Source organism: Pelophylax lessonae (genome assembly GCF_965119305.1).
Source record: "Pelophylax lessonae genome assembly, chromosome: 10".
Lineage (NCBI taxonomy): Eukaryota > Metazoa > Chordata > Amphibia > Anura > Ranidae > Pelophylax > Pelophylax lessonae.
This window is the reverse complement of record NC_138777.1, coordinates 157,505,046-157,519,519: the sequence shown is the minus strand read 5'-3', so window position 1 is coordinate 157,519,519 and position 14,474 is coordinate 157,505,046. Positions and strand designations below refer to the sequence as shown.

Here is a 14,474-nt window from a genome sequence, read left to right as displayed (position 1 = left end):
ATGTTTACTCTGGGCCATCTGTTGTCAGTGCTCCCTCCTTTCCCCTAAATCCACTGCTGACTGAGGGGAGGTGATCACATGACCAGAGCAGCCAGAAAATAGTTAAGTAAATGCATCTTTCTTCTTCAGAAGGATACAGTAGCACAGGTCTCAGGAGAGTGATGGGAGCAATTTTAAAAATTAGTTTGTGATATCCCAGAATTCAACTTTTTTTTTTTTTTTTTTTTTTATTATTATTAAAAAGGGCCTGAAACAAACCTTGTCTTAATTTTGTTCACACTAGAGAACAGCCAATAACCTTTTAAAAATGTATTTTTCTAAGCTGTGTATACATGTAAAAGATGTATGGGCTTAAGAAAAAAAAAATAAAAATGTTTACTCACCTCGGTGGATGAAGCATCCATCACATGCTGCATCTGTCCCCTCGTCAGCTCTAAAACCAAGAACCGAGAGATCAAACACTGCTGATTGCTCACTTCTTGGTCTTCAGGCTGAGCCATGAATTATTATCCGATTAACGATACAATGATCGGCCAACTAATTGCGTCTGAAAATAATAATTTGTTGCAGCCCTACTGTAGTGCGTTTCTGCAAACTGCACTAAAAAAGGCATTGGTGTGAACCTAGCCTTAACGAAAGTTTAAAGTTGTATGGGTAATCGGTTATTGCAGTTGAGGACACCAATGCACCAATCTACGACTTTTGGAACTTGTTCCCAGGTCTACCTTCTTTTAGGCTCGGTTCACATATGTGAATTGGATGCGTTTTGAACTGCATCTGAGTCACATGACATGAAATAACATTGATTTCCATTGAAGCTGTTCACATATGTGGTGCATCTGCAGTGCTAATTTAAAAAGTCCTGTGCTTTTGCACTGCGGTGCGTGCGGATCAGGTGCAAATTCTGGGCTCATTGAGTTGTGTTCAGGATTCAGTTCAGGGGTTCAGCATTAAATACTCTCCTACTACAGAAGTTGACACTCTATCTACTAGATTGTAAGCTCCAACGAGCAGGGCTCTCCGATTCCTCCTGTATTGAAATGTGCTGTAATTTTATTGTCTTCCCTCACATTGTAAAGCGCTGCGCAAACAGTTGGCGCTATATAAATCCTGTATAATAATAATAATCTACTATGTCCTGCCTGTTTCTCCACTGGATTCTCCTCACTCTGGCACTTTTGACAAAGTGGTCAATCACACCCCCTTGCCTGATGTTGTGACATCACAGCTGGAGGTTGCAAATCTCAGACGAGTGGATATGGACCTAGAGCTGCCAGCAGAAACATCCCAGAAGACCAACTGTAGACCTCGGCTTTGCTTGCATTCCAACCTGTTTCCCTGTACCTTCCCTAGCTCAGCTCTGCATACCCAGCCACACCCCTGACAAACTCTGCATACCCAGCCACACCCCTGCCAAACTCTGCATACCCAGCCACACCCCTGCCAAACTCTGCATACCCAGCCACACCCCTGCCAAACTCTGCATACCCAGCCACACCCCTGCCAAACTCTGCATACCCAGCCACGCCCCTGCCAAACTCTGCATACCCAGCCACGCCCCTGCCAAACTCTGCATACCCAGCCACGCCCCTGCCAAACTCTGCATACCCAGCCACGCCCCTGCCAAACTCTGCATACCCAGCCACACCCCTGCCAAACTCTGCATACCCAGCCACACCCCTGCCAAACTCTGCATACCCAGCCACGCACCTGCCAAACTCTGCATACCCAGCCACACCCCTGCCAAACTCTGCATACCCAGCCACACCCCTGCCAAACTCTGTATATTAGGCAACTCCACAGATGGTTCCAATCCAGTTGTTAATGACACTCTTAACCCCATTGATGCAGTGAGGCCATTTTAACACTTTTCTTTCTTATAAATAAATCTGCACTCAGATACTGGCCACCCTCTTGTGTTTTTTTTTTTTTTTTATAATATGTTTATAGGACACTCAAGACCTTTCAGAGAAGCAATTCATCTGCAGTGAATTGGAGGATTTTAAAGGGTCTTACGGATTTATTAACTACTTCTCCTTTCCCCCCCCCCCCCCCTTATACTTACCAAGTTAGTCCCTATTCCCATTGCCTATACTGATCAACCCATAGCTGTAGTTTTTAGGAACCATTGGCTCCTGCTGCTGTCAGCCAAATCCTATAAAGAGAGCAGTGGCATGACCAAGCTGCACTGTGTGTGTCAATAGACGCACACAGCTCCGGTCAGGAGCATGCCCACATGGTTGCAGCCCCTACAAAAAAACTTGCTAAGGTGGCACTTGTAAAAGGCGCAGAAAGCGCCAGCAGGAGTAGAGGCGCAGAAAGCACCAGCAGGAGTAGAAAGTGCCAGCAGGGGGCTCCAGAGGAGGTGGTAAGGGACCATTCTGTGGAATACCATTACACAGAGCAGGTCAGTACAACATTTTTTATGAAAAAACAAAAAAAATAAAAAATTTACAATCACTTTAAGGAGACTTTTCTGGTGGTATAGCCCTTAAAAGATCCTGCACCACATTTAAAAATCCCTGCCACCTATTTTGGTAGTTTTATTTAGATGGGGTGGATAAATTCCAGTGAAATCACCTAGGCGATCCAATTGGAAGTGGGTTCTCACTCCTCTCCCCCCTCCTTTAGGATCAATCTCTCCTTGTGACGGACAGCAGGCAGATTCTATAGAGGATAACAGGCTGCCTATTGGCTATGCTCCTGCTGACTGCCTGCTGTCAATCACAAGGAAAGAGTGGACCTGATTGAGAACTAGTGTCTCAGCTTCCCAATCAGGATCTGCCCAACCAGCTATAAGGCACCATTCACACCTGAGTAATAATTCACTGGCATTTTTCAGGCGTTTAAGCTTTTCTGCAGCTTTTTAAAACTTTTAAAGCGTATTACAAGAGTCTTACAGCTTCAGGCCTTTTTGTTTAGCCAATAGAATGCACTAGGGGGAGGAGAGGAAATTAGGGGTGGAGTGCTGCCATTTGGGCAGAAAACAAACACTCAAGTTAGATCTTACTATTGAAGTCTATAGGGCCAAAAAGGCTTCTAATCTGCCAAAAAGAAGCTCATGTACTTTTTTTTTTTTAGCTTCAGGCGGTTTGCTTTAGGCAACATAACACTCAGATGTGAACAGAGGCCGTTGAAATGAGTGGAATTTGGCTTGTTGAGTGTTTTAGAGCTACAAGCAGAAAATCACTCAGCTGTAAACAGGGCCTAAAAGTCCTCAGTGTCCTGTCTATACCTGGAAAACCGCCCCAATAACAAATATTTCGTTCACAACCACCCTATAATAAATACTGTATACTGCTATGGGGCAGCCATTCTGTGCAGAAATCCATCTACACACACTACCGTTCAAAAAAGTTTGGGGTCACCCAGACAATTTCATGTTTTCCATAAAAACCTCACACTTTTATTCATCAAATGAATAGTAAATATATAGTCAAGACATTGACGAGCTTAGAAATAATGATTTTTTTTATTTTAAATAATATGTTTATCCTTCAAACTTTTATCAAAGAATTCTCCATTTGCAGCAATTACAGCCTTGCAGACCTTTGGCATTCTAGCTGTCAATTTGTTGAGGTAATCTGAAAACAATTCACCCCACGCTTCCTGAAGCACCTCCCACAAGTTGGATTGGCTTGATAGGCACTTCTTACGGTCAAACTGCTCCCACAACAGCTCAATAGGGTTGAGATTTGGTGACTGCGCTGGCCACTCCATTACAGACAGAATACCAGCTGACTGCTTCTTCCCTAAATAGTTCCTACATAGTTTGGAGGTGTGCTTTGGGCCATTGTCCTGTTGTAGGAGGAAATTTGCTCCAATCAAGCGTTGTCCACAGGGTATGGCATGTCGTTGCTAAATGGAGTGATAGCCTTCCTTATTCAAAATCCCTTTTACCTTGTACAAATCTCCCATTTTACCAGCCCCAAACCATCACATTACCCCCACCATGCTTGACAGATGGCGTCAGGCACACCTCCAGCATCTGCATCTCACAAATGATGTTCTTCTGTGTGATCCAAACTCCACAAACTTAGATTTGTCTGTCCATAACACTTTTTTCCAATCTTCCTCTGTCCAATGTCTGTGTTCTTTTGCCCATCTTAATCTTTTCCTTTTATTGGCCAGTCTCAGATATGGCTTTTTCCTTGCCACTCTGCCTAGAAGGCCAGCATCCCGGAGCCACCTCTTCACTGTGGTCGTTGAGACTGGCGGTTTACGGGTACCACGAAGCTGCCAGTTGAGGACCTGTGAGGCGTCTATTTCTCAAACTAGAGACTCTAATGTACTTATCCTCTTGCTCATTTGTGCACCCGGGCCTCCCACTTCTCTTTCTATTCTGGTTAGAGCCCGTTTGTGCTGTTCTCTGAAGGGAGTAGTACACACCGTTGTAGGAAATCTTCAGTGTATTGGCAATTTCTCGCATGAAATAGCCTTCATTTCTCAGAACAAGAATGGACTGTCGAGTTTCATAAGAAAGTTCTCTTTTTCTGGCCATTTTGAGAGAATAATCGAACCCACAAATGCTGATGCTTCAGATACCCAACTAGCTCAAAAGGAAGAAGGCCATTTTTATAGCTTCTTTAATCCGCACAACAGTTTTCAGCTGTGCTAACGTAATTGCACAAGGGTTTTGCAATTATCAATTAGCATTGAACACAATTAGCTAACACAATGTACCATTAGAACACAGGCGTGATGGTTGCTGGAAATGGGCCTCTGTACACCTATGTAGATATTCCATTAAAAAAATCAGCCGTTTCCAGCTAGAATAGTCATTTACCACATTAACAATGTCTAGACTGTATTTCTGATCAATTTAATGTTCCCTTCATTGAAAAAAAACAGTGCTTTTCTATTTCTAAGTGACCCCAAACTTCTGAACGGTAATTATATATATATATATATATATATATATATATATATATATGCACACACACACACGATTCTGCACTTCTGCCTAGGGGGCGCACACCCCGCTGACAGGCCACTTTAACTGTGACTACTCACAGCACAAGCCGTTCTGTGGGTGCCGGTCACTGGATACCTGTTGATCGTTGGGTAGACATGCAGAATGGAGCTCTGCTCTTTGAAAACAAGGCAGAGCTCCACTCTGACAGGGGAAAGTAATGGATTTTGTGCCCCTGCAAACACTTCCCTTAGTAAAAGCAGCACATAGAACAAACACTGGTTAGGCACACAGTTAACTCTTTGATCACCCTAGATGTTTTACCCCTTCTCAATCAGGGCCATTATTATTATGCAGGATTTATATAGCACCAACAGTTTTGCACAGCACTTTACAAAATAAAGAGGGCAGACATTACAGTTACAATACAATTTGGTACAAAAGGAATGAGAGGGCCCTGTTCGTTAGAACTCACAGTCTAAAAGGGAGGGTCAATTGATACAAAAGGTAATAGCTGTCTGTGATAAGCTGATGGAGAAAGTGAAAGTATTAGTTAGTAGAAGCCAGATAGGCTTCTTTAAAGAGAAGGGTTTTCAGGGATCGTCTAAAGATGGATAGATTAGGGGACAGTTGGACAGATTGGAGTAGAGAGTTCCAAAGGATGGGAGAAGCTCTGGAGAAATCCTGGAGGCGGGCATGGGAGGAGGTGATAAGGAAGCGGGAGGTATAGGGAGGACCGAAGAGAGCGGCTTGGTTGATATTTTGAGATCAGGTTAGTGATGTAGCTGGGGGCAGAGTTGTGGTTGGCATTGTAAACTATGGTTAATACTTTTCATTTTTTTCGTTGGGTGAGTGGAAGCCAGTGAAGGGATTGGCAGAGAGGGGTGGAGGACACTGAACTGTTAGGAAGGTGGATGGGTTCTGCAGCAGCACAGTACAGTGATCACTGTATGAGTCACTGGTCCGCACAAAGTGTCAGTGTCTGACTGTCCACTACAATATCACAGCCCCTCTATAAGTCCCGGTTCACATTCGTGCAATGACAGACACTGCGTGTGATTCGGAGCGCACAGCTCTGAAAATCACATGCGATGTGAATTCAGCCATATAGATTGTAATGCCCCGTACACACGTGCAGATTATCTGAAGACTTTTGTCTTCAGATTTACCTTTTCTATGTAGTGCAAGGGCCTGCCGGATTGCATACAAATTGAAAGTGTTTAGGTTTGACCTCATATTATATGGTTTTGGTAAGTCTGCAGACAAAAGTCTTCAGATAATCTGCACGTGTGTACGGGGCATTAGGCTAAATTCGCATCGCATTTGGACACAACTCGCACATACCCTTTTTTGGGTCCGCACCAGGATTGGATCACATGGGTGTTCACACCTATACGATCCATGTCCAAACTGACAGTTGGCACTGCGATTTGCGAAATGATCTGGGGGTGTCATTAACTTTGTATTGACACCCCCAGCGATTTGCATATAGCAGTGTGAACTGCCTGCGAGTCAAGTGCCGGTTCACACAAAAGCGATGTAGGAACCCTGCAAATCCACTGCAGGTTCCCGCATTGCACTTGACTCGCAGGCAGTTCACACTGCTATATGCGAATCGCTGGGGGGTGTCAATACAAAGATAATGATACCCCCAAATCAGTTTGCCTCTCACAGTGCGAACTGTCAATTCCGACATGAATCGGATCGCATAGGTGTGAACACCCGTGCAATCCAATTCTGGTGCGGACCAAAAAAAGGATCCTGTGCGGCTTTGGTCTGAATGCGATTCCAGCCATACAATCTGTATGCCTGAATTTGCATCGCATAGACATCGCATGTGATTTGTAGAGCAGTGCGCTCCGAATCACATGCAAAGTCTGACATCACTATAGTGTGAACCGGGACTAAATCTTCTGGAGGGTAAATGGATACACAACACACATATAGACCATGGGGGGGGCAGGTCCTCTTTCCTCACACACAGGACTCCATGTACAGACTGTATACACACATATAGACCCTGGGGGGGGGGGGGGGACAGGTCCTCTTTCCTCATACACAGGACTCCATGTACAGACTGTATACACACATATAGACCCTGGGGGGGGGGGGGGACAGGTCCTCTTTCCTCATACACAGGACTCCATGTACAGACTGTATACACACATATAGACCCTGGGGGGGGGGGGGGGGACAGGTCCTCTTTCCTCATACACAGGACTCCATGTACAGACTGTATACACACATATAGACGCTGGGGGGGGGGGCAGGTCCTCTATCCTCATACACAGGACTCCATGTACAGACTGTATACACACATATAGACCCTGGGGGGGGGGGGGGGGACAGGTCCTCTTTCCTCATACACAGGACTCCATGTACAGACTGTATACACACATATAGACCCTGGGGGGGGGGGGGGACAGGTCCTCTTTAATCATACACAGGACTCCATGTACAGACTGTATACACACATATAGACGCTGGGGGGGGGGGGGGGGGACAGGTCCTCTATCCTCATACACAGGACTCCATGTACAGACTGTATACACACATATAGACCCTGGGGGGGGGGGGGGGGACAGGTCCTCTATCCTCATACACAGGACTCCATGTACAGACTGTATACACACATATAGACCCTGGGGGGGGGGGGGGGACAGGTCCTCTTTCCTCATACACAGGACTCCATGTACAGACTGTATACACACATATAGACCCTGGAGGGGGGGGGGGGGGACAGGTCCTCCTTCCTCATACACAGGACTCCATGTACAGACTGTATACACATATATAGACCCTGGGGGGTGGGGGGGGGGGGGGACAGGTCCTCTTTCCTCATACACAGGACTCCATGTACACACTGTATACACACATATAGACCCTGGGGGGGGGGGGGGGGACAGGTCCTCTTTCCTCATACACAGGACTCCATGTACAGACTGTATACACACATATAGACCCTGGGGGGGGGGGGGGGGACAGGTCCTCTTTCCTCATACACAGGGCTCCATGTACAGACTGTATACACACATATAGACCCTGGGGGGGGGGGGGGGGGGGGACAGGTCCTCTTTCCTCATACACAGGACTCCATGTACAGACTGTATACACACATATAGACCCTGGGGGGGGGGGGGACAGGTCCTCTTTCCTCATACACAGGACTCCATGTACACACTGTATACACACATATAGACCCTGGGGGGGGGGGACAGGTCCTCCTTCCTCATACACAGGACTCCATGTACAGACTGTATACACACATATAGACCCTGGGGGGGGGGGGGACAGGTCCTCTATCCTCATACACAGGACTCCATGTACACACTGTATACACACATATAGACCCTGGGGGGGGGGGGGGGGGGACAGGTCCTCTTTCCTCATACACAGGACTCCATGTACAGACTGTATACACACATATAGACCCTGGGGGGGGGGGGGACAGGTCCTCTTTCCTCATACACAGGACTCCATGTACACACTGTATACACACATATAGACCCTGGGGGGGGGGGGGGGGGACAGGTCCTCTATCCTCATACACAGGACTCCATGTACAGACTGTATACACACATATAGACCCTGGGGGGGGGGGGGGGGGACAGGTCCTCGATCCTCATACACAGGACTCCATGTACAGACTGTATACACCAGGGCTTGACAAATTTGCCTGAAATCTAGGAGCCAGCTAAAAAAGTTAGGAGCCAGTTTTTTTTTTTTTTTAAACTAACAACCAAGCTTTATTTAATAAAACTGATACTAAATTTACACATAAATACGACTAGAACCCCACTCTCCTATATAGCGCAATTGGATGGAAACAGACTGTCTGTCTCTTTCCATCCGATGCCATCTGATCCGATCCACGGGATGGATAGAAAATAGAACCACCATCCGTCTGTTTTTGGCGGGCAGGGTCAGATGGCGGCAGATTACCGCTCCATAGAGGAGACTGAACGGTCCGATCAGGTCTGCCTGAAAAACTGACAGGCGGACCTGATCAGACAGCCCGTGTGAAAGGGGCCTTTGGCTGTGGCACAGCGATGAGGAAAAAAAAAAAAAAATATATATATATTTATATATATATATATATATATATTTTTTTTTTTTTTAATAAGAATTGAAGAAAAAAAAAAGAAAACATTTTTTTATTTTTTTTTTTTAACCACTTTACTACCGCTTACGGGAATACTACTGCGGCAGAGTGGCTCGTTCCCGTCCAGTCACGTAGTATTAACGTGACTGGACTCCTCCCCTTCTGGGCGGCGCTTGCGCGCCGCCGGAGGCTCGCTCCCGCTGTTTTCATTCACAGCGGGAGTCGGGCCAGGGGAGGAGCAGCGGCGATCGCCGCTGCTCTTACCCGATCGTCGGGGATCGAGTCTGGAGATCCGCCCGCTGTGTGTAAACACAGCGGGCGGATCTCCATAGTGACAGGGAGTGACAGATCGGACTGTTCAGCATAGCTGGACATCCGATCTGTCCATGAATCACATAGTCACCTCCCCCCCTACACGTCAGTAAGCACCAGGCATACATTAACCCCTCCCTCTCCAATAAAATTAACCCCTTCCCTGCCAGTGTCATTTTTACAGTAACAGTGCATATATATAGCACTGATTACTGCAGTAATGTCACTGGTACCCCCAAAAGTGTCAAAAATGTCAGTCAGGGGTCCGGTCTGTCCGCCGCAATGTCGCAGTCCCGCAAAAAAAATCGCAGATCGCCGCCATTACGCGTTAAAAAAAAAACACCAAAAATGACAGAAATCTTTCCCTTTGTTAGTAAACGCAATAACTTTTGCGCAAACCAATCAAAATACGCTTATTGCGATTTTTTTTACCAAACATATGTAGCATAAAACAAATTGGCAAAAAACTTTTAAAAAAATTGGTTTTTACATCTTTTTTGGGGGGAATTTCATATAAAAAAATGTGAAAAATATTGTTATTTTTTCAAAATAAACGCTCTTTTTTTGTTTATAGCGCAAAAAGTAAAAATCGCACAGGTGATCAAATACCACCAAAAGAAAGCTCTGTTTGTGGGAGAAAAAGGACGTAAATTTCGTTTGGGTACGGCGTCGCACGACCGCGCAATTGTCAGTTGAAGTCGCACAGCGCCGAATCGCAAAAAGTGGCCTGGACGGAAGACAGCAAAATCCTCCGGTTGTAAAGTGGTTAATAATTAAAAAAAAAAAAAGAAAAAATTATTATTTTTTTTACATTTAAAAAATAAATTAATAATAATAACCACACTCCCTGTCCACTTACCTTTAAGCAAAGGTAACTGGACAGAGAGATGAAGCCTTAAAAAACTTCCCTCTCTTCTCCTCTTTGGAAGGAGAAGAAAAGGCATTGAGAACATGCATTACTCCCGGCCACCACAAGAGGGCGCCAGTTCCCCTAGCTTCTCATCTCACAGAAGAAGGCCGAAAAGCCGGGGACTAAATTTCTGGACGGCGTGGAAGTCCGTGAACTCGAAGAGGAGGTGGGGGGCGCAAAAGGGACAGGACAGCTCAAGCAGGGCACCCCAGGCGCCAGGTCGCTAATTCTAGTCGCAAATGCGACCTGGCGCCCGGGATTTGTCGAGGCCTGGTATACACACATATAGACCCTGGGGGGGGGGGGACAGGTCCTCTATCCTCATACACAGGACTCCATGTACAGACTGTATACACACATATAGACCCTGGGGGGGGGGGGGGGGGACAGGTCCTCTTTCCTCATACACAGGACTCCATGTACACACTGTATACACACATATAGACCCTGGGGGGGGGGGACAGGTCCTCTATCCTCATACACAGGACTCCATGTACAGACTGTATACACACATATAGACCCGGGGGGGGGGGGGGACAGGTCCTCTTTCCTCATACACAGGACTCCATGTACAGACTGTATACACACATATAGACCCTGGGGGGGGGGGGGGGAACAGGTCCTCTTTCCTCATACACAGGACTCCATGTACAGACTGTATACACACATATAGACCCTGGGGGGGGGGGGGGACAGGTCCTCTTTCCTCATACACAGGACTCCATGTACAGACTGTATACACACATATAGACCCTGGGGGGGGGGGGGGACAGGTCCTCTTTCCTCATACACAGGACTCCATGTACACACTGTATACACACATATAGACCCTGGGGGGTGTGGGGGGGGGACAGGTCCTCTATCCTCATACACAGGACTCCATGTACAGACTGTATACACACATATAGACCCTGGGGGGTGGGGGGGGGGGGGACAGGTCCTCTATCCTCATACACAGGACTCCATGTACAGACTGTATACACACATATAGACCCTGGGGGGGGGGGGACAGGTCCTCTTTCCTCATACACAGGACTCCATGTACAGACTGTATACACACATATAGACCCTGGGGGGTGGGGACAGGTCCTCTATCCTCATACACAGGACTCCATGTACAGACTGTATACACACATATAGACCCTGGGGGGGGGACAGGTCCTCTTTCCTCATACACAGGACTCCATGTACAGACTGTATACACACATATAGACGCTGGGGGGGGGGACAGGTCCGCTTTCCTCATACACAGGACTCCATGTACAGACTGTATACACACATATAGACCCTGGGGGGGGGGGGGGACAGGTCCTCTATCCTCATACACAGGACTCCATGTACAGACTGTATACACACATATAGACCCGGGGGGGGGGGGACAGGTCCTCTATCCTCATACACAGGACTCCATGTACAGACTGTATACACACATATAGACCCTGGGGGGGGGGGGGGGGACAGGTCCTCTTTCCTCATACACAGGACTCCATGTACACACTGTATACACACATATAGACCCGGGGGGGGGGGGGGGACAGGTCCTCGATCCTCATACACAGGACTCCATGTACAGACTGTATACACACATATAGACCCTGGGGGGGGGGGGGGGACAGGTCCTCTATCCTCATACACAGGACTCCATGTACAGACTGTATACACACATATAGACCCTGGGGGGGGGGGGGGGGGGACAGGTCCTCTTTCCTCATACACAGGACTCCATGTACAGACTGTATACACACATATAGACCCTGGGGGGGGGGGGGGGACAGGTCCTCCTTCCTCATACACAGGACTCCATGTACAGACTGTATACACACATATAGACCCTGGGGGGGGGGGGGGGGACAGGTCCTCTATCCTCATACACAGGACTCCATGTACAGACTGTATACACACATATAGACCCTGGGGGGGGGGGGGACAGGTCCTCTATCCTCATACACAGGACTCCATGTACAGACTGTATACACACATATAGACCCTGGGGGGGGGGGGGGGGGACAGGTCCTCGATCCTCATACACAGGACTCCATGTACAGACTGTATACACACATATAGACCCTGGGGGGGGGGGGGGGGACAGGTCCTCTTTCCTCATACACAGGACTCCATGTACAGACTGTATACACACATATAGACCCTGGGGGGGGGGGGGGGGACAGGTCCTCTATCCTCATACACAGGACTCCATGTACAGACTGTATACACACATATAGACCCTGGGGGGGGGGGGGGGACAGGTCCTCTTTCCTCATACACAGGACTCCATGTACAGACTGTATACACACATATAGACCCTGGGGGGGGGGGGGACAGGTCCTCTATCCTCATACACAGGACTCCATGTACAGACTGTATACACACATATAGACCCTGGGGGGGGGGGGGGGGGACAGGTCCTCTTTCCTCATACACAGGACTCCATGTACAGACTGTATACACACATATAGACCCTGGGGGGGGGGGGGGGGACAGGTCCTCTTTCCTCATACACAGGACTCCATGTACAGACTGTATACACACATATAGACCCTGGGGGGGGGGGGACAGGTCCTCTATCCTCATACACAGGACTCCATGTACAGACTGTATACACACATATAGACCCTGGGGGGGGGGGGGGGGACAGGTCCTCTATCCTCATACACAGGACTCCATGTACAGACTGTATACACACATATAGACCCTGGGGGGGGGGGGGGGGGACAGGTCCTCTTTCCTCATACACAGGACTCCATGTACAGACTGTATACACACATATATACCCTGGGGGGGGGGGGGGGACAGGTCCTCTATCCTCATACACAGGACTCCATGTACAGACTGTATACACACATATAGACCCTGGGGGGGGGGGGGGGGGACAGGTCCTCTATCCTCATACACAGGACTCCATGTACAGACTGTATACACACATATAGACCCTGGGGGGGGGGGGGGACAGGTCCTCTTTCCTCATACACAGGACTCCATGTACAGACTGTATACACACATATAGACCCTGGGGGGGGGGGGGGGGGACAGGTCCTCCTTCCTCATACACAGGACTCCATGTACAGACTGTATACACACATATAGACCCTGGGGGGGGGGGGGGGGGACAGGTCCTCTTTCCTCATACACAGGACTCCATGTACAGACTGTATACACACATATAGACCCTGGGGGGGGGGGGGGGACAGGTCCTCTTTCCTCATACACAGGACTCCATGTACAGACTGTATACACACATATAGACCGGGGGGGGGGGGGGGGACAGGTCCTCTTTCCTCATACACAGGACTCCATGTACAGACTGTATACACACATATAGACCCTGGGGGGGGGGGGGGGGGGACAGGTCCTCTTTCCTCATACACAGGGCTCCATGTACAGACTGTATACACACATATAGACCCTGGGGGGGGGGGGACAGGTCCTCTTTCCTCATACACAGGACTCCATGTACAGACTGTATACACACATATAGACCCTGGGGGGGGGGGGGGGACAGGTCCTCTTTCCTCATACACAGGACTCCATGTACAGACTGTATACACACATATAGACCCTGGGGGGGGGGGGGGACAGGTCCTCTATCCTCATACACAGGACTCCATGTACAGACTGTATACACACATATAGACCCTGGGGGGGGGGGGGGGGGGGACAGGTCCTCTTTCCTCATACACAGGACTCCATGTACACACTGTATACACACATTACCTGCTCCATGGCATCTTTCAGGGACATCATTGTATATACGCAGTCATCATTGCTCTGCAGGTTGTACTGGGATACGCTGAATTCCGCTATTTCTTTCACTTCCTCGCTGTTCTTATCAGCGGCGCTCCACCCACCTAACAAACCGGCCCAGCCGAGGGACAGGAGAGCGCACAGAACGCCGAGGATTACCGCCTGAGAAGCCATTACTGTGTGCACTGCTCCGCACTGTCTGCTATCACACAGCTGTAGGGGGAGGTGTCGGGCTATGGAGTAGGCGTGTCCAGTGTCTGTAATGTGCTGGAAGGTTACTTGATGATGGAGTTGGTAATGGACACACGGACATGGGTCTCTTAAAGTGAACCAGCCCCAGGAAAATCCCACAATACTTTACTGGAGGTTCCACACACTGCCCATAAATGTTCCAAGAAATCTCAGCTACACTTTATTACCAAAAGTATGGGGATGCCCACCTTTACATACATGTGAACTTTAATGGCAGTCTTATGCTGGCCATACACTACAGACAT

At 48.2% G+C, this 14,474-nt stretch overlaps 1 protein-coding gene across 1 annotated transcript in view; it reads right to left on the bottom strand.

Moving 5' to 3' along the window:
* Positions 1–14,151, bottom strand: part of LOC309565751 (cystatin-C-like) — a gene marked incomplete at its 5' end in the record, with an annotated part of 36,177 nt that extends 22,026 nt beyond the window's left edge. Inside the window, one exon of the mRNA XM_082270733.1 lies at positions 13,948–14,151. Coding sequence (XP_082126859.1) covers positions 13,948–14,151 — 204 coding nt within the window. The remainder of the gene's footprint in view (positions 1–13,947) is intronic.
* Positions 14,152–14,474: the final 323 nt, after the last annotated feature.